Source organism: Rhinopithecus bieti, unplaced genomic scaffold, assembly GCF_001698545.2.
Source record: "Rhinopithecus bieti isolate Rb0 unplaced genomic scaffold, ASM169854v2 scaffold_6776, whole genome shotgun sequence".
In the NCBI taxonomy this organism is placed as follows: domain Eukaryota; kingdom Metazoa; phylum Chordata; class Mammalia; order Primates; family Cercopithecidae; genus Rhinopithecus; species Rhinopithecus bieti.
Window position 1 is genome coordinate 1,479,974 of NW_016805299.1, and position 20,550 is coordinate 1,500,523.

The 20,550-nt window shown below is 47.4% G+C and overlaps 1 protein-coding gene across 1 annotated transcript in view; it reads right to left on the reverse strand.

Moving 5' to 3' along the window:
• Window positions 1-20,550, reverse strand: part of P2RX7 (purinergic receptor P2X 7) — a 54,702-nt gene that overhangs the window by 27,196 nt on the left and 6,956 nt on the right. Inside the window, exons 2-3 of the mRNA XM_017872097.1 lie at window positions 5,194-5,362; window positions 4,016-4,084 (exon numbers count right to left, since the gene is read on the reverse strand). Coding sequence (XP_017727586.1) covers window positions 4,016-4,084; window positions 5,194-5,362 — 238 coding nt within the window. The remainder of the gene's footprint in view (window positions 1-4,015; window positions 4,085-5,193; window positions 5,363-20,550) is intronic.

Consider the following 20,550-nt stretch of genomic DNA (forward strand, 5'->3'; position numbering starts at 1 on the left):
GAAGGAAGGAAGGAAGAAAAAAAAAGAAAAGAAAGAAAGGAAGATGTTCTGGAATTAGATGGTGGTGATGGTTGCACAACTCTGTGAATATACCAAAAACCACAGAATTGTACACTTTAAAATGGTGGGGTTTATGGTATGTAAATTATATCCCAATAAAAATGAATAAAAATGGGTAAAGCAGAAGTCTGGGCAGCTAGGAATCACTTTCAGGGATGCTGGCTGGGGTGGAGGACAGGTGGTTTGGTCCAAGTGGCCCTGTGGCTGAAAGGACTAAGCAGGGCAAACAGGTGCGGAGACTCAGCAGGACACATGGAACTGAGAGACATTGGCCAGGGCACTCGCCTGGCCCAAGAAAACGAGACCAGCTGGGTCTCAGGGCTGAAGGACAGAACCTGGAAGACAGAAATGAGCTGCCCTGGTTTATGCATATTTCTCTTCCTGTTTTCTAGGGAGCAGACTTCATGGCCAGTCGTGAAGAAGCCAGAATATGACATAGGTGTGAAAATAGCCTCTGCTCCTTGTCATCTGTGCAATTTGTGGCTTCTACAGTGATTCAGGCCAAGGACCTAGGTCTTGGACCCAGGTATACCTGGTTCAGCAGTAGCTGCACCATTTTCTAGCTGAGAGACCTCAGCCAACTCACTCACTTCTCTGAGCCTCAGTTTCCTCATCTGTAAAAGCAGGGTGAACAGATTTGCCTTTTTTTTTTTTTTTTTTTTTTGAGACAGAGTCTTGCTCTGTTGACCAGGTTAGAGTGCAGTGGTGTGATCTTGGCTCACTGTAACCTCCACCTCCTGGGTTCAAGCAATTCTCCTGCCTCAGCCTCCCAAGTAGCTGGGATTACAGGCACATGCCACCATGCCTGGCTAATTTTTGTAGTTTTAGTAGAGATGATTTTTTACCATCTTGGCCAGGCTGGTCTTGAACTCCTGACCTCGTGATCCGCCTGCCTCGGCCTCCCAAAGTGCTGGGATTACAGGCATGAGCCACCGTGCCCAGCCAACAGATTTGTCTTGCATGGTTGTTGTGAAGATTAAATGAGTTATGAAAAGAAAGGGTTTAGCACATAGTACATGCTCAATGAATGTTTCTTGTAGTTTTCAAACTCTGTCATGATCTCTTTATTTCCCAGGCTGCCTTAGTCACATGGCATGCTGTTGGTCTCCTCCCCTTGTGACTCCCCAAATTAGACTATGAACCCTTTGAATACAGAGCAAAGGTCATATCTTTGTAGCCCATGTGCCTGGCAAATAGTAGGTCTTGATAGTCATGGAAGGAAGGAATGTGTGATCATTCACTGTTGCTCATGGAAAGTTACATTTTCATTATCAACTGGAGATGAATCTCAGGAAAGAAGAGAAATCAATTTTATTTTGCTCTCCAAAAGGAATTCTAAAATAAAATAAAAAAAAAAACAGCATTAGTTTTGTTGTAATCTTCTCTTTTGTGATTGTTGCATGGATTAAAGATGGCCACAAATTCTTGGTCACTTTCCCCATTGAGAAGTGGAGTGTTTCCTCTCCTTTCTGAAGCTGAACCTGTGCTGTGACTGCAAAACCAATAGAAGCAGCAGAAGGAACACTGTTGCCAGTTCCAGGCCTATGCCTTAAGAAGGCCAGGAAGCTTCTATTTTTTTGTTTTGTTTTGTTTTGTTTTGTTTTGTTTTGAGGAACCTGAGCCACTATTGGAAAGTTTGACTACCCTGCTGGAGAGACAATGTGGAGAGACCTTGAAGAGAGGGAAACTCTTAGGGGTTCCCAGAGAGGAAGAGATGTCTAGCTATCCCTGGGTGCCAATTGAGGCTCCAAGGGATGCCAACCCCAGCTGCCATCTGACTGCAGCTCCTTGAGAGATCCCTAGTGACATCAGTAGAAGAACTACCCAGCTGAACTCAGTCAACCACTGAACTGTGGAAGTTAATAAAATGCTTGTGTTAAGCCCACCATGATCAGGGTAGTTTGTTTTGAAGCCACAGGTAACTGGAGCAAATATCTATTCAGGTTGGTGTGTAACTGGAACTTGGTCATATTTACCGAGACAACCAGAGATAGAAGGGTGTTGATGGGCAGAGAGAGGTGAATGTCCAATTAGACCAGCCCAAACCAGCCTGGAGCATAAGTTAAAATCCCAAAGTGTCACATGTGCTCTCTGGGCTGGCAGTGCCTCCATGGAACCTGTTGGGTTCCAGCCACTCTGAGTGACATCCCTTCTGAGGAGTAACATGTCATTTGAATCATAACAGCTGACATTCACTGAGTGCTTATAATGTACTATGCCTTGTTTTAAGCATGTCACAGGTATTCACTCATTTGTTTCAACCATCTGAACACCTTGGTTTTGTTCTCAGCCCCATTTTATAGATGCACACAACTTGGCACAGAGAGGTGAAGAGTCACCTGCCTGAGGTCACAGAGCTAAGAATTTTAAGTTTTGAACCTTTAGCAGTCTAGCTTCTGAGCCCAGGCTCTTAATCTCTGGGCTATCCTAACTCTCTTTCTTCCAAGTCTCAGTAACTCCAAAAGTGTCTTTATGTGTACATGGGGGTGGAGTGTGGTGTAGAGATGACCAAAGGATGGGACAAAAGAGAACCAGACCCCCAAACTGGACTGGAGACAGAACACCGCTGGGAAGGGAGGCAGAAGGGAGGGCTTGGCTGGCCTGGCTGTCAGAGATTTCACCTGAACAGCAAGGACAGTTAAGGGGCGATGAGGACTAAACAAAGAAAGAAAGCTCTCCTTTTAGGGGGAGTGTTATCAAGATAGACACCAAGGGAAAGTTATCTTGGTTCTGAGTTTGGGTACAAATGATGGCAAAGACTGTACTCAAAGACAGCACTTTTGCCCAGAGTTCCTGGACACTCAGGAAGCTAGACCTTGTTGCCAGAGTGGGCCCGTGAGCAAAACCCCACCGGCAGGGCTGGGCCTACTCATCCGTGGAGGATCTGGCTGGGTACCACCAGCGCTGCTGCAACTGTCAGTGTTGGGAATGGTCCCTGGTACAGCACAGTTACATGACCTGAGAGGGGAGGCTGGGAGGTTGGGAGTTGCTGGTAATGCCTAGCGGTAACACGCTGGTATAGATAAACTTAGAAAAATAGCTGGTTTTCATCTTGAAGAGCAGAGAGCAGGATGGTGAGGTACGGAATGGGACAAATACAGTTTTTGTTTTGTTTTGTTTTTAGAGACAAGGTCTCACTATGTTGCCCAGGCTGGTCTTGAACTCCTGGGCTCCAGTGATCCTCCTGCCTTGGCCTCCCAAAGTGCTGGGATTATAGGTGTGAGCCACCGTGCCTGACCCAGAATAAAACAAATATGATTTGATAGGGGAGAAGCTCTTCCAGAAAGAGGCAGCATTGTGGAGAGGGCAGAGCCAAGCTGGGAAAGATTGTCTGGGTTGGTGGCAGGGAGCTATGGGGGCCCATGCACCTGATGGAGAGGCTGAGACTCTAAGAAGTGGGTGAATGAGCAAGAGAGCTGTGTGCCAGGGTTTCCCAAAACCGGCCCTGCAGACAGTTCGCTGTGAACCATGGTAGGAGAAGCTGTGAGTGAGCACACTCAGGTCCTAACCCTGGCTGTGCCTGCAGCAAGCTGTGTGACCCTGGGGAAGTCACAACCTCTCTGAATCTGTGTTCTGGTTTGTAAAATGCCATTTTTCTCCTAAAGTCATTGTGAGCCTCAAAGCAAATGTGAAATGTTATGCAAATGCCAAGAATCACCATTGTCATAAGCTGCGAAGAGAGCCAGAGATAGAAAGAGCAGGGTTGACGTCTGCATGGGTCCCTAGTGCTAGAACCGGAGATTGAGGCAGGCAGACAAAGATCTGGTGGCCATGGAGAGACACTGCCATGTGTTCTCTCCCTTCCTCCACTCAGCCCAGCCCTACCCCAGAAAAGAGGCAGGTAAATATTTGTGGGCTGAAATACACCCCAGGGTCCTAATTTCTGCTTCTTCTGACTTGCACCTCCTCCAGGAACTCGTACGACCTGACTCACCACTCCAGGTCCCCTCCTTACCTCGGGACATAACCGCTGCTGTTGGCCTTCTGTTTTGAGAAAGTTTGTCATCACGAAGAAAGAGTTCCCCTGTGGAGAAGGAGAGGCTAAGGAAATGCAAAGCCTTTGAAAAGAGAACTACTTAATTATAATAATCCAGCTTGCTGGGCGAACCTCTCCACTTTTCTAAGCTTCTAGAAATCAGGGTCTGTGGGCAACTTGGAATATGCCGAGGGCTTAACATCAAAGCTGGACGGGCAGCCCTGCTGAGCTGAGGGAGAGCGAAGGGGCATTTGCATGGGTTGAGGAGTCATTTGCCACTGCAGTCTCAAAAGCAGCCTTTTCGTGTTTTTTTTTTTAACACCGTAAAATCTCATTAAATTGAAACTCAAGAGACCTGGGGAGGCAAGGGTAGGGGAGCAGCCTTCATCAGAACACTGTTCAGATTTTCCCGGACTTTAATGAAAGGCACTAGGCATCCCACCACCTGAGCAATCACAGGATTTTAATGACCGACTGTTAGAAACAAATAGATAGCAACTTGGGCTTTATAGGGTTTTGCAAAGCATTTTAGCTCCCCAGGCCACAAACGTGCCCCTTCGTCCCTCCCGCCCCCTTCTCTGTTTTTTGGCCTCCTCAACCCTACTTTAATTTCTTCTTTTTGACAATTCTGCTTTCATTTTCCCTGCTTGCAAATTTAGAAGTCACACGCCTTCTCTCAGTGACCGATGCCTTTCTTCTTTTTGTCATTTACATCCTTTCTTGGTGGAAAAATGTACCCAAGAATGGTCTCCTGGAGTCGTTTTTGTTGATAAAACGCCACACAATCTAGAAGGGCTGGTACTCTTCGGTAGAAAGTTCTCTGTCCTTCTGAATCTAGGCAAACCTTGCTGGCTTGGTGGCTGTGCCTCTAAAAACTGCATATAAATCAAGTGTAAGGGAATCAAATCCTGTTTTCGATGTACCAGGACATGCGGCTATTTTGAGAAACCCTGTAGGACTTGATAAAGCAAAGGATCATCTCCTGGATCTCACCCAGGTTTGCAATTTTTAGGTTTTCTCAGTTGAGATGTTCCCAGAGCTTTTAAAATAGGGCCAACGTTTTTTCTGGAGTGAGGCTCTAGATCCTAGGGGAAGGGAGCAAGGCCCTGGCGACGGTGACCAGCGACGAGCCTGGGAGAATGCTATGAGGTGCTTACCTGCAAAGGGAAGGTGTAGTCTGCAGTGTCAAAGACACTGTGCACCAACTTCTTCACTCCATTCTCCACGATCTCCTCTTTCACCTCTGCTATCCCCTTCACCTTGGTGTGCACAGAACTAATGACAGGCTCTTTCCGCTGGTACAACTTGTCACTCACCAGAGCAAAGCTAAATGGCAGACATGGGAAAGCATCAGTGGGAGGCATAGCACAGTGGGTTGGGATGCAGGTGCTGGAGGATGCAGAGCAAAGCTAAATGGCAGACATGGGAAAGCATCAGCGGGAGGCACAGCACAGTGGGTTGGGATGCAGGTACTGGAGGATGCAGGCACTTCCGTTCCAATCCTAGCTCTGCTGCATGACTTGCTTCCATGTGCGGTTTTCCCTCTCTGGACACTGGGAAGAATAGTCATACCTGCCTCATGGATTGCGAGGATGAAATGAGAGATGTCTGCAAACTCCTTTGCCCAGTATCTGGCACCTAGTGAGTACTTGCCACAGGAAAGCTACTGCCCCCAATCCTACTCTTTAATATTCTCTAACATGGACCCTCATAGATAGGACAGCTTCTCAAGTCAGAAAGTCCCGCCCCGGTAGGTTCGCCAGCTTTGTCTGGAGGTTCGGTAACACATCAGCACCTTCCAGTCTAAGACAGTGTCTGGTGCATTTTCAGAAACACCCACCTGCTTTATCAATAACATTAAAAATGGCAGCTACTCTCTCTCTCTCTCTTTTTTTTTTTGAGACAGCGTTTTGCTCTTGTTGCCCAGACTGGAGTGCGATGGTAGGATCTCAGCTCACTGCAACTTCCACCTCCCAGGTTCAAGTAATTCTCCTGCCTCAGCCTCCCAAGTAGCTAGGATTACAGGCGTGAGACATTGCGCCCAGCCTCTCTCTTTTTTTTTTTTTTTGTATTCCAGAGAAAGGGCCTTGCTCTGTCACCTAGGCTGGAGTACAGTGGCGTGGAGCTCACTGCAGCCTCCAACTCCCGAGCTCAAGTTGATCCTACCACCTCAGCCTCCTGAGTAGCTGGAACTACAGGTATGTACTACCACATTCAGCTAGTTTTTATTATTTTTTGTAGAGACGGGGCGGGTGGGGTCTCTTTATGTTGCCCAGGCTGGTCTCGAACTCTTGGCCTCAAGTAATTCTCCTGCCTCAGCCTCCCAACACGTTGTGGTTACAGGTGTGGGCCACTGCACCAGGCTGCAGGAGCTGCTCTTTCTTGAGCACTTCATGTGTGCCAAGTGCTCTACATGCACCATCTCCTTGCTTTAACCCTCACAACAGTAGGAGATAGTTAGCGGGATTACCAGTATGCGCCACCGCACCTAGCCTAAAGGGTTTGTTTTATTACGTTTTTTTGAGATGGAGTCTTGCTCTGTAGCGCAGGCTGGAGTGCAGTGGCTCCATCTCAGCTCACTGCAACCTCTGCCTCCCGGGCTCAAGTGATTCTCCTGCCTCAGCCTCCTGAGTAGCTGGGATTACAGACACGTACCACCACACTTGGCTAATTTTTGTATTTTTAGTAGAGACAAGGTTTTGCCATGTTGGTCAGGCTGGTCTTGAATGCCCAATCTCAAGTAATCCACTCGCCTCAGCCTCCCAAAGTGCTGGGATTACAGGTGTGAGCCACCACGCCTGGCTAATTTTTCTATTTTTAGTAGAGACAAGGTTTCACTATGTTGGTCAGGCTGGTCTTGAAAGTCTAACCTCAAGTGATACACCTGCCTTGGCCTCCCAAAGTGCTGGGATTACAGGCATGAGCCACCGTGCCCAGCCCTACAGGGTTTGTTTTAAATGTTTTGTTTACTCATTCAGACTTTACTTATTTAGTCCCTTCTCTCTGCCCAGCTGCTAAGTGATATTAGCAAGTCTAAGATGATGGCTGCCCTCTATAAGCTGACCTTGGGAAGCTGAGACAGAGTGGGCCAAGACTCAGTCCCAGCTGTTCTCCACCTTGGCTGTGTAACCACCCAGGGAGCTTTCAAAATTGCAGGTCCCCAGTCCCATTTCTGGAGTCTATGATTCCATGGCTCAGGGGAGTTATCCAGATACCCACATATTTTTAAACAGTTCCCAAGTGATTCTAATGCATAGCCAGGGCTGAGAACCACTAGTAGGCTCCTGAAAAGACAGCTCAGGTTTGACAATAGCAAGTACATTTGAAGAAGAGCATTCCCCATGACCCAGCAATACAACTCTTATGTATGTGCCCTAGGGAAACTCTTGTACAGTGCCGGAGGAGCTATGGGCCAGAATGTTTCTGCAGCATTGCTTGTAAGAGGGAAAGCAGGAAATAACCTAAATGTACTCAAACAACGAATGGATAAATAAATTGTTGGATTCATACAATGAGATGCTTTGGGCCAGGCACAGTGGCTCACGCCTGTAATTCCAGAACTTTGGGAGGCTGAGGCAGGTGGATCACCTGAGGTCAGGAGTTCGAGGCCATCCTGGCCAATATGGTGAAAACTTGTCTCTACTAAAAATAAAAATTAGCTGGGTACGGTGGCGTGAGCCTGTAATCCCACCTACTCGGGAGGCTGAGGCAGGAGAATTGCTTGAACCTGGGAGATGGAGGTTCCAGTGAGCTGAGATCGCGCCACTGCACTCCAGCCTGGGCGACAAGAGCAAAGCTCTGTCTCAAAAAACAAAACAAAACAAAAAACAAAGAACAAAAATTTGCTGGATGTGGTGGCACATGCCTGTAGTCCCAGCTACTCTGGAGGCCAAGGTGGGAGGATTGCTTGGGCCCAGGAGGTCAAAGCTATAGTAAGTTATGATTGCACCCCTGTACTCCAGCCTGGGCAACAGAGTGAGACCCTGTCTCAAAAAAATAATAATAATAAAATAATTTTTAAAAATGGGATGCTTTGCAGCAGTGAAAATGAATCGACTAGGCTGGGCATAGCGAATCACACCTGTAATCTCGGCATTTTGGGAGGCCAAGGTGGGTGGATCACTTGAGGTTAGGAGTTCAGGACCAGCCTGACCAACATGGTGAAACTCTGTCTCTACTAAAAATACAAAAAATTAGCCGGGCATGGTGGCATGCGCCTGTAATCCCAGCTACTCAGGAGGCTGAGGCAGGAGAATCGTTTGAACTGGGGAGGTGGAGGTTGCAGGGGGCCAAGGTCACACTACTGCACTCCAGCCTGGGTGAGTAACATTGATGAACCTTGAAAACTATATAATTTATGGCTGGAGTTCAAGCGATTCTCCTGCCTCAGCCTCCCGAGTAGGTGGGATTACAGGCTCGTGCCACCACACCCAGCTAAGTCAAAGAGACCAGTCACAAAAGGCTACATATTGTATAATTCCATTTGTATGAAACATCCAGAATAGGTAAAACCACAGAGACAGAGAGTAGATTGGTGGTTGCAGGAAACAGAGGGGAGAGAAATGGGGAGTGACTCCTAAGGGGCATGGGGCGTCCTTTTGGGGTGATGAAAATGTTCTGGAATAGATAGATGTGGTGTTATAGATAGATAAATAGATAGATAGGTGTGCTGTTGCACAGCACTGTGAATGTCCTAAATGCCACTGAATTGTTCATGTTTACAGTGGTTAATTTTATGTTATGTGAATTTTACCCCAATAAAAAATTATATTTTTTACATATGTAGACATATATGTGCTGTACAAATATTAAAACAAACAAGGGAATGACAAATGTCAAATTCAGGATTTCTTTTAGGCTGGGCATGTTGGCTCATGCCTGTAATCCCAGCACTTTGGGAGGCCGAGGCAGGTGGATCATCTGAGACCCTGGGTTCGAAACCAACCTGGCAAACATGGCAAAACCCTGTCTCTACTAAAAATACAAAAATTAGTCAGTTGTGGTGGCATGTGCCTGTAGTCCCAGCTACTCCGGAGGCTGAGGCAGGAACCCGGGAGATGGAGGTTGCAGTGAGCCGAGATGGCACCACTGGACTCCAGCCTGTGTGATAGAGTGAGACTCCGTCTCAAAAGAAAAAAAAAAAAAGGATTTCGTTTAGAGATGGAGTCTTGCTATGTTACCTATGCTGGAACACAGTGGTCATTTCACAGGTACAGTTAGCACACTACCACCACAAACTCCTGGGCTCAAGTGATCCTCCCAGTAGGATGTTTATAAAACAAAAGGAAAGAGAATGGGATGAAGGATGAGTTTGCAGGGAGCAAAACTGGATTAGTAATGCTTTATTTCTTAACTTGGATGGTGGTACGTGGGTGTTATATTATTCACAATATATTTTAGTATTTCCATAACGTTTATTTATTACTTATTTGAGATGGAGTCTCACTCTGTTGCCCAGGCTGGAGTGCAATGGTGTGATCTCGGCTCACTGCAACCTCCGCTTCCCAGGTTCAAGCGATTCTCTTGCCTCAGCCTCCCAAGTAGCTGGGATTACAGGCACCCACCATCATGCCCAGTAATTTTTGCATTTTTAGTAGAGACAGGGTTTCCCCATGTTGGTCAGGGTGGTCTTGAACTCCTGACCTCAGGTGATCTACCCGCCTTGGCCTCCCAAAGTGTTAGGATTACAGGTATGAGCCACTGCACACGGCCAACATTTATTTAAAAAGAAGGATTTTCAAGAAAGATGTTGGGGTAAGAGATCCAGATTTGAGACCCAATCAGCATATATGAGATAGAGCTATTAAATAGAATTCCATAGACAAATATGATAACACTTGCTCAATAATACATTTCAGCCCAGCATCCCAACACATACATGGTGTGTACAGCGCTCTCATACTGGATGTTGCAATGTTCTCCTGGAACAACACTTGGTCATGTGACCCACCATTTGGGAAGCTCAGTTCTGATCTCTCATGTTCATTCCAGAACGTGCAACATATGATCGATCAGCCTTAATGGAGTCAGGCCCTCTCCTGAACAGAAAACCTGTCTCTGTGTCATCATGAACATGTAAATTTTAAGAATTAAAATGCTTCAGAGCTGCATCAAAGACAAAAAGGGAATGAAAGCGAGTTTGCACACTTTACCTGTCGGGGGGATACCGTGATCATGAAAGTGAGTTTGTGGTGTCCTCCTTCTGGAAAGAAAGTGCTAATGACTATCCCAGAAATACTCTCCCAACCTTGCTTGGTGACTAAGGCAAGCCATGTCACCCCTCCAGGTGGTCGGTTTAATCCCTGAATGAAGAGAGAACTCCCAGCCTCCCCAATCCCCATGACCTTTTTGCTGTAAGAGGCTATCCTGTTATTCATTCTGTAGCAGGCAAAGCCGCTGGTGCCTGGAGCTAACAGGAGTGTGAAGAACCTAGGGATTTCACTGGGCTGGGGAGGAGGGGTAAGTTGTGGGGCGGGAGGATGTGCGCCACCTATAGTCGCAGCTACTTGTTAGACCAAGGTAGGAGGATCCCTTGAGCCCAGGAGTTCAAGACAAACCTAGGCAACACAGTGAGACTTCAGTCTCTAAAAAAGAAGACGAAAAACAAAGCTGGAAAGATTCTGGGAAGTAGAAGAGAGCTAACGGGAGGGAAGCCAGGGCCATTGATATGGTTTGGCTGTGTCCCCACCCAAATCTCATCTTGAATTGTAGCTCCCATAATTTCCATGTGTTGTGGGAGGGGCCTGGTGGGAGATCACTGAATCATGGGGGCGGTTTCCCCCATACTGTTCTCATGGTAGTTAATAAATCTCATGGGATCTGATGGTTTTATAAGAGGTTTCTTCTTTTGCTTGGCTCTCATTCGCTTTTTGCCTGCCACCATGTAAGACATGCCTTTCACCCTCTGCCATGATTGTGAGGCCTCCCTGGCCATGTGGAACTGTGGGCCCATCAAACCTCTTTCCTTTATAAATTACCCAGTCTTGGGTATGTCTTTATTAGCAGCGTGAGAACAGACTCATACAGCCATCAAGGAGCATTCACAGGCACGTCTGGCTGAGGAGGAGCCCTGGAGTGGCAGGGAAATAAGGATGGAGGGTGAGGTTGGGCCCATGGGACCCTCAGGCAGCTTGCTCTGGACCCACCAAATGGAGATAAAGGTGCCCATCATAAAGTCGTTCTTCAGAGCCTCAGCCACATGCTCTGAACATAAGTGACTGTCACAGACTTACACTGGCATTGCAGGTAGGATGGGCCCCATGCCAGCATGGTTAGATTGTTCTTCAAGCTCTGCAGGGAGGACCTGCCTTTCAGCAAAGTTCCTCTCCACCTGACAGCCCCTGGGCTTCCAGAGCAAAGGTGACATCAGAGGGCTGAGCCCCCAAAGTGTATCCCTTGTATCTCTTAGTTCACGCCTAATGCAGGCCAACAAACATCTTCATGGACCCCTAAAGAACGGTAGCGCCAGGCACTGTGCCTGCAGTACGGCACGGAGAAGCTTGGTGTGCAGCCTCTGCATCTCTTATTTAAAATCCCAAGAGGAGAATCTGATCAGGTCCATCGCTGGTCCAGCTGGCCATGGTGGGGGCTCAGCAAGGGGCGAGGACCCAAGAGATGCTCTGAGAAGAAAGTGGCAGGGAGCCAGCACCCACCCCCAAGGCAAGTTAAATCCTGATTGTATTAATTTCTGGTTGTTGCTCTAACAAATTACCACAAACTTGGTGGCTTTCAACAACACTAATTTATTCTTTTGCAGTTTTGGGGGTCAGATTCCTAAAGTCAGTCTAACAGGGTAAAATCAAGGGTTAAAAGAAAAAATATAAGTTAAGATCACAACTGGGTGCAGTGACTCACGCCTGTAACTCCAGCACTTTGGGAGGCTGAGGCAGGTGGATCATTTGAGATCAAGAGTTTGAGACCAGCCTGGGCAACATGGCGAAACCCCATTTCTACTAAAAATGCAAAAATTAGCCAGGTGAGGTGGTGAGCGCCTATAATCCCAGCTACTTGGGAGGCTGAGGTGGGAGAATCGTTTCAACCTGGGAGGCGGAGGTTGCAGTGAGCCAAGATTACGCCATTGCACTCCAGCCTAGATGACAGAGCAAGACTCTGTCTCTAAATAAATAAATAGAAAGATCCCAGTACAAGTCATTCCCATAGGCAATGGGAGTGTCTTCTAGATATCGCTTTATGTCCACGCCTAGACACATGAATAGATATACTGATGTTACAAACATGGCTGCAGGCTGTTTTGTAACTTGTTCTTTTTACTCAATAATACGTTATTAATTCTTTCTATGACAGTAAAGACAGATCTGTGATAAAGATAGATCTGTGATACACAGTCATTCTCAGTGGCTAAAGAGTATCCTAGTGTTTAGATTGAATGTATGAAACGGCCCATTTTGACTGGGTGCGGTGACTGACTCCTGTAATCCCAGAACTCTGGGAGGCTGAGAAAGGCAGATCACTTGAGGCCAGGAGTTCAAGACCAGCCTGGCCAACATGGTGGAAACACCATCTCTACTAAAAATACAAAAATTAGCTGGGCATGGGGGTGCACACCTGTAATCCCAGCTACTTGGGAGGCTGAGGCAAGAGAATTGCTTGAACCCGGGAGACAGAATTTGCAGTGAGCCAAGATTGTGCCACTGCACTTCAGCCTGGCCACAGAGTGAGACTGTCTCCAAAACAAACAAACAAACAAAACTGCCCATTTTGCATTTTGCAGGCCATAGCTATAGAATATCGGCAGCTCCATACGGTTCAAGCTAAAACGTACATTGTGCTAATTTGCCAACCAGCCTTCAGGGATGGATAATTACTGGAACCTTTGTTCAATTTTCCCAATTATAAACATTTTTGGTAACCCTAATATAGTCCTTACCATATGCCAACCACTCTTCTAAGTCCATTTTGCTAACATATATTAACTCTTGCAATCCTTACTCTCCCCCATCAAAAACAAAAGCAAAACCAAAACAAACAAACAAAAAAACCCCAACTCTATGAGGAAGGTACTAGTATTACCCCCACCTGATAGCTAAATAAACTGTGGCATGAATGAAGTGAGAAGCTTGTCCAAGGCCACGTAGTAAATAGCAGCACCAGCTCCAAACACAGCCACGTGGCTTTGCAGCCTCAGCTTTCTTAAATGCTACAGTAAATGGAATTCTTTTTCCAATATCCTTTTCAGATGTTCATTGCTGGTATAAAAAAAAAAACACACAATTAATTTTTGTGTGTTTATCTTGTTCCTTGCAACTTGACTGCAGTGGTTTCTTTGCTCTAACAGTTTTCTTGTGAATTCTTTGGAATTCTCCCTATATGGGATGGTGCCACCTGTAACTAAAAGTAGTTTTACTTCATCCTTTCCCATCTGGATGCCTGTTATTGCTTTTTCTTGCCTAATTGCTCTGGCTAGAACTTCCAGTACAATGTTTAACAGCAGTGGTGAAAAGTGGGCATCCTTGTCCTGTGCCTCAGCTCATGCTGTGCTCCTAACCACTGTGCTTACTGTCTGTTCACCCCGCATTCATGTTGCCAGGAATCCCTGCACAAGCTTCTTCTCACACCTAAGGCATTAAGTCCATAGGACAACTTCTGGGTCAAAGGGTGTGCACATTTTATATCTGAGTTCATTTTCCCAAATCACAAAAGCTTGAACCATTTCATGCTTCTATCAGCAAAGCAAGAGTGTGCACACTGCCTCTTCGGAGGGGCTTGGCCCAGCTCAGTGGCTCATGCCTGTAATTCCAGCACTTTGGGAAGCTGAGGCGGGCGGATCACTGGAGGTCAGGAGTTCAAGACCAGCCTGGCCAACATGGTGAAACCCCGTCTCTACTAAAAATACAAAAAATAACCAGGCATGGTGATGTGTGCCTGTAATCCCAGCATTCAGGAGGCTGAGGCAGGAGAATCGCTTGAAACCAGGAGGCAGAGGTTGCAGTGAGCCGAGATTGCACCATGCCCTCCAGCCTGGGCGACAGAGTGAGACTCCATCTCAAAAATAAAAAAAAAAAAGAGGGGCTTGACAAATAAGAGGACTGTCATGTGAACTTGGCTGGGACAGTAGAGGGTCTGGTAGCCAGGCTGGGAGCACATGGCCCATAGGATGGGGGATGTGAATTTGAAGAAGAGGAGAGACATAGTAGCAGTGTGCAGCCATTTGAAGAGTAGAAGAGGGACACAAGGCAGAACTCTAACCAAAGGCAAAAGTTACGGGGAGATAGACTGTGGCTAAGTATAAGGAAGAAATGTCTAACAGGGCAGTCCCAGAGCAGAACAAGCTTTCCTTGTGGTTGCTGCTGGTGATGGTGAGGAAGATGATGAAGATAATTTTCATTTACCCCATCAACTTTCCTTTCTCTCCTGTCCCATTTCCATCTGCATTTAAACATCATTTCTCCTCTTAAAAATGCCTCCCCTCCCCAGCTTAATCCCTCCTACCACCACTCCATTCCTCTTTTCTTTATAGCCAAATCACTACTTTGGGAGGCTGAGGCAGGTGGATCACGAGGTCAGGAGTTTGAGACCAGCCCGGCCAACATGGTGAAACCCTGTCTCTACTAAAAATACAAAAAATTAGCCGGTGTGGTGGCACATGCCTGTAATCGCAGTTACTTGGAGGGCTGAAGCAGGAGAATCGCTTGAACCTGGGAGGCGGAGGTTGTGGTGAGTGGAGATCATACCATTGCACTCCAGCCTGGGCAACAGAGAAAGACTGTGTCTCAAATAACTTAAAAAAAAAAAGAAAGAGTGAGTCATCACATCCACTTCCGCATCTCAATTCACTCACTCCTCTACCCATTCCAGTCTGGCTCCCACCCCCATCCCTTCTCTAAAGCCTCTCTTGCCAAGTAAACAACAACGTCATTGTCACTAAATCCAATAGATACATGACAGACCTGATCTTGCTGGAACTTTCAGCAGCAGTTGACACTGACTGTGACCATGCCCCACTTCCCTCACCTCCTTCCCTTAGCTTGCAGGAATCCACTTGTGCCTGACTTTCATTGGATCTCTGTGGCTACCCTTCTTAGAATCTTTTGGGGATTTCTGTGCTCCCACCCCTTAAAGGTTAGCACTCCTCGGGGGCATGTTCTAGGCCCTTTTGCTTTCTCATCTACATCTTCTCTTGCTGGTCGGTTGCAGCTTCTTCCAGAGTTCTGGTTGTCATCTATATGCTGGTGATATAGAAACCTACATCTCAGCTCCAGATTTATATATCCAACCACCCATTCAACATCTCCATTTGTACATTCCATAGACACCTCAAACTCAATGCCTTCAGTTCTGACCTCATCTTCCACACCAAATTGGCTGTTTCTCCTGCATTTCCTATCCCAGCAAGCTATTCCAGCACCCATCAGTTGCCCAAGCCAGAAGCATGGCACATTCCTTGACTCATCCTCTCCCTCTTGTCCACCTACCCATTCAGTTGCCAAATCCTACTGTTTCACTTCCTAATATTGCTCAAATTCATCTACTTCTCTCTTCTGCCTCTATCACCTCCCCAGTCCAGGTCACCATCAGCTCTCAGATCTGGACATCCCAATAGTCTCCTAAATGGCCTCCATTCCTCCAGTCTCACCCTGTCCCCTCCACTCTCCACACTGCAATACTTTAGTGAGAGCATGGACTCTGGAGTGAGGTTCAATTTCAGCTCTACCGTTTACTGGCTACATGACCTTGGGCAAGTGACTTAACCTTTCTGAGTCATTGTTTCTTCTTCTGTAATAAGAGGATATTAGGGCTGGGTGCAGTGGCTCACGCCTGTAATCCCAGAACTTCGGGAGGCCAAGGCGGGTGGCTCATTGGAGGTCAGGAGTTCAAGACCAGCTTGGCCAACATGGTGAGATCCATCTCTACTAAAAGTACAAAAATTAACCAGGTGTGTTGGTGCACAACACACCTGGCTAATTTTTGTACTTTTAGTAGAGATGAGATTGCTGAGTAATCCCAGCTACTCAGGAATCTGAGGTAGGAGAATCGCTTGAATCCGGGAGGTGGAGGTTGAAGTGAGGTGTGATCATACCACTGCACTCCAGCCTGGGCGACAGAGTGAGACTCTGTCTCCCCCGCAAAACAAGAGGATATTAGTATTCTATTGGGCAGGGTTTCTAGTTCTAAACAACAGAATTCACTCTGCTGAGTTTAAGAAGAAAGATTGTCCAGAAAAGACAAATCTCCAGAGGCAGAGAGTAGATTCTTGGTTACCTGGGTTGAGCAACCATGGTGGGGAGTGACTGTTAATGGGTGTGAGGGCTCTTACTGGGCTGATGAAATGTTCTGAAACTGGATCGTGATGATGGTTGCACAACTTGGTAAATTTACTAAAAGTCATTGAAATGTATATTTAAAACAGGCAATTTTATGATATGTAAGTTATACCTCAAAAAAGTTGTAAAAAGAGACTTTTTTTTCGAGATGGAGCCTCACTCTGCCACCAGGCTGGTGTGCAATGGCGTGACCTCGGCTCACTGCAACCTCCGCCTCCTGAGTTCAAGCAATTCTCCTGCCTCAGCCTCCCGAGTAGCTGGGATTACATGTGCCCCCAAAATACCCAGCTAATTTTTGTATTTTTAGTAGAGACGGGGTTTCATCATGTTGGTCAGGCTGGTCTCGAACTCCTGACCTCAGGTGATCCACCCACTTCGGTCTCCCAGAGTTCTGGGATTACAGAGCCACTGCGTTTGACTGATACTACTTTTTTTGAGATAAGGTCTCACTCTCTCACCCAGGCTGGAGTACAGTGGCACAAACACAATTCACTGCAGCCTCACCCTCCCAGGATCAAGCAATCCTTCCACCTCAGCCTTCCCAGTAGCTGGGACTACAGGCATGCAGCACCATGCCTGGCTAATTTTTTTTTTTGAGACAGAGTTTCGCCTGTTGCCCAGGCTGGAGTGCAGCAGAGTGATCTCAGCTCGCTGCACCCTCCGCCTCCCAGGTTTAAGTGATTCTCCTGCCTCGGCCTGCCAAGTAGCTGGGATTACAGGCATCTGCCACCACGTCTGGGTAATTTTTTTTTTTTTTTTTTTTAGTAGAGATAGACTTTCACCATGTTGGCCAGGCTGGTCTTGAATGAACTCCTGACCCCAAGTGATCTGCCCACCTGGGCCTCCCAAAGTGCTGGGATTATAGGTGTGAGCCACCGTGCCCAGTCGCTCTGTCCCCCAGGCTGGAGTGCAGTGGCATAATCTTGGCTCGCTGCAATCTCTGCTTCCCAGGTTCTAGCGATTCTTTTGCCTCAGCCTCCTGAGTAGCTGGGACTACAGGCACATGCCCAGCTAACTTTTGTATTTTTAGTAGAGATAGGGTTTCACCATGCTGGCCAGGCTGGTCTCGAACTTCTGACCTCAAGTGATCTGCCTGCCTCAGTCTCCCAAAGTGCTGAGATTACAGGCATGAGCCACTGCACCCAGCCAAAGTTAACAATTTGGAGATGGTGAGAGGACCTTGTGTCATCCAGGTGTGCCCTAAATGCCATTACACATGTCCTTATAAGAGACAGGCAGAAGGAGATTTGACACACACAAAGAGGAGAAGGCCATATGAAAACAGGGCAGAGAGGTCTGAAGATGCTGGCTTTGGCTGGGCACAGCAGCTCCTGCCTGTAATCCCAGCACTTTGGGAGGCTGAGGCAGGAGGATCACGTGAGCCCAGGTGTTCAAGACCAGCCTGGGCAAGATGGCGAGCCTCCATGATATGGTAGAGTTGACCTGACCCAATCACATGAGCCCCTTAAAACCAGAGAGTATTCTACTGGTCCCAGGAGAGAAGTCAGAGGTTTGAAGCATGAGAACAATGTGTTGTGTCATAGTAGGCTTGGAGATGGAGAGGACCACGTGGCGTGGAATATGGGAGGACTTCAGAATCTGAGAGTGGCCCCAGGCTGACAGCCAGCAAGGAGCAGAGCCCAGTCCTGCAGCCTCAAGGGATTGAATTTTGCCAACAACAAAAATGAGATTGGAAGTGAATTTTCCCCAGAGTCTCCAGACGGGAACTCAGCCCGCTGGCACCTTGGTTTAGGTTTGTGGGACTGTGTTAGTTTCCACTGCTTGTAACAAATAGAAATTAATCCAGCCTCAGACACCCCTCATTCCATAGGGCAGCTCACAGTGTGCAGTGGGAGTGGGGCCCTCTAAGGCAGGGTCCAAGGAAGGGGATCCCCTATTGTATGGGTCAAAGAGCAGTACTTCTCTCCATTCCTGAATTTGAATTCTGCGCACGCCCAGCATCCTGTGTTATTCCTTGTGTATCAAAATGTTGCCTGGGGCATATGTTTGGAAAGCTTGGGTCTCCTGTTGTGTCCCGGCTGCAAGGGAAGCTGGGACATTCAGTTGTGACATGGATTGGGGGGGTTGGAACTCCTAACACAGAGCATTCCCTAAACATGGTTAGGCTGTTCAGGTCATGATCACCCACTCCCACAACCAATCTTCCAGGATTATGTAGGAGGATCAAATAGGCCAATACACTTCACATGCTAAGAACAGAACTCGACACATGCTAAGTCCTCAGCAGTACTCAGTAGGTGTTATATTTCAAGCAGAATGATCTCTCTAAAATGAAAACATGAGCATAAAACCCTTCATGTTTTCTGTATGTTTGAATATTTTCTAATAAGATGCTGGGAGCTGGGGGGACAGCTCTCCATGCTTTCTAGTGCCTGTGGGATGCAGCTCAAGGCGCTCCATGATCCGGCCCCTGCTGGCTTCTCCAGCCCCACTTTCTCTGCCACTGCACCGGCCAGCTGTGGGCCTGTGAAAAAGCTGGACAAACTGTTCCTTCCTCTTCCCAACACTGTGCTACCCACGCAGAGGGGCTGGGAGGCTCCAGTCCAGGGTGGGAGGCTGGGCTGGGGTGGCATCCCCAGAGGCCTGTGGGTGCAGGAGAGAAGCCTCCATCATTACCCCTCAAAACAAGAAAATCAGACACAGCGGTAGCTTTTCATAAGGCTACAGCCATTTATTTGAAAGAACCATGCTTATCTTTTGAGATGATGTGCTTCCAGCTATTTTAGTGTTAGACATGAAAAAAAGGATGTGGATAGATGGTAGTAGGCAGGTGTTTTAATTGCTTGTCTGATATCCTTTATTTATTTATTTATTCATTTATTTATTTATTTTTGAGATAGGGTCTCTCTCTGTCGCCCAGGTGGGAGTGCAGTGGTGCGATTTAGGCTCACTGCAACCTCTGCCTGCCGGGTTCAAGTGATTCTCCTGACTCAGCCTCCCAAGTAGCTGGGATTACAGGTGTGTGCCACCATGCCCGACTAATTTTTATATTTTTAGTAGAGACAGGATTACGCCATGTTGGCCAGGCTGGTCTCGAACTTCTGACCTCAGGTGATCCGCCTGCCTCAGCCTCTCAAAGTGTTGGGATTACAGTCTTGAGCCACTGCGCCTGGTCCTTTATTTATTATTACATAAATATTTTAAGACAGGGTCTGTCTGTCACCTAGCCACAGCTCACAGCAGTCTCCACCTTTGTCTGGCCTCCTTCACAGTGCCATGTTAGTCCTCAAGCCTCTCCTTGGTTTTCTTCAAGTTGGTAAAAGGCATCATCGTACCTCAGGAACCCAGAGTCATCTTTCACCTCCTAGCAAATCTGTCAGTTCTGCCTCTAAAACACATCCCGGCTTTGTCCACCTCTCTCCAGCTCCGCCATCCCATTTTAGCCCAAGGCTCCGTCTCCTCACATCTGGTGACTCCAGGAACCTTCTCACTGGTCCCTCACCATCATTCTTGTCCCACCACACTCTGTGCTCTGCATAGTGACCCATAAGGCTTCTGGAAACATGAGTCAGATGCTTTCACTTCTCTGCATAACACTTTTCAGTGGCTTCCCATGGCACTGAAAATCAAACTGCAACTCTTCCCCCGACCTGCCCTCAGCTCTGGCTGCTCCCTCCTCTCTCCCCAGGTTCTGGGACATGCCGTCCTTGCTGTTCCTCCTGTGTTTCCAGATCTTTGCATTTACTGTTCTCTTCATGCTGTGTGTCACGTGATTGGATTCTTCTCCTCCTACGGGGTCACTTCCTTAACTGGGTTATCTCTGACCCTCCCCCTCAAGCTCTAGCACATCACCCAGGTGTCAGGGTTTGGATGAGAATGTGGCAGACCTCCTGCTTCGACTTCTCTGAAGACGGTCAAGGGCAGGCTGGGCAAGGGTGGCTCACACCTGTAATCTCAGCATTTTGGGAAGGCAAGGCGGGAGGCTCACTTGAGGCCAGGAGTTCAAGACCAGCCTAGCCAACATGGCAGAACCCCATCTCCACTAAAAATACAAAAATGATCTGGGTGTGGTGGCGTGTGCTTGTAGTCTCTACTAGGGAGGCTGAGGCAGGAGAATCGCTTGAACTCAGGAGGTGGGGGTTGCAATGAGCCAAGATTGTGCCACTGCACTCCAGTCTGGATGACAGAGGGAGACTCTTGTCTCAAAAAAAAAAAAAAAAAAAAAAAAAAAAAAAAAAAAAAAAAAAAAAGATGGTCAGAGGGGCCATGCTT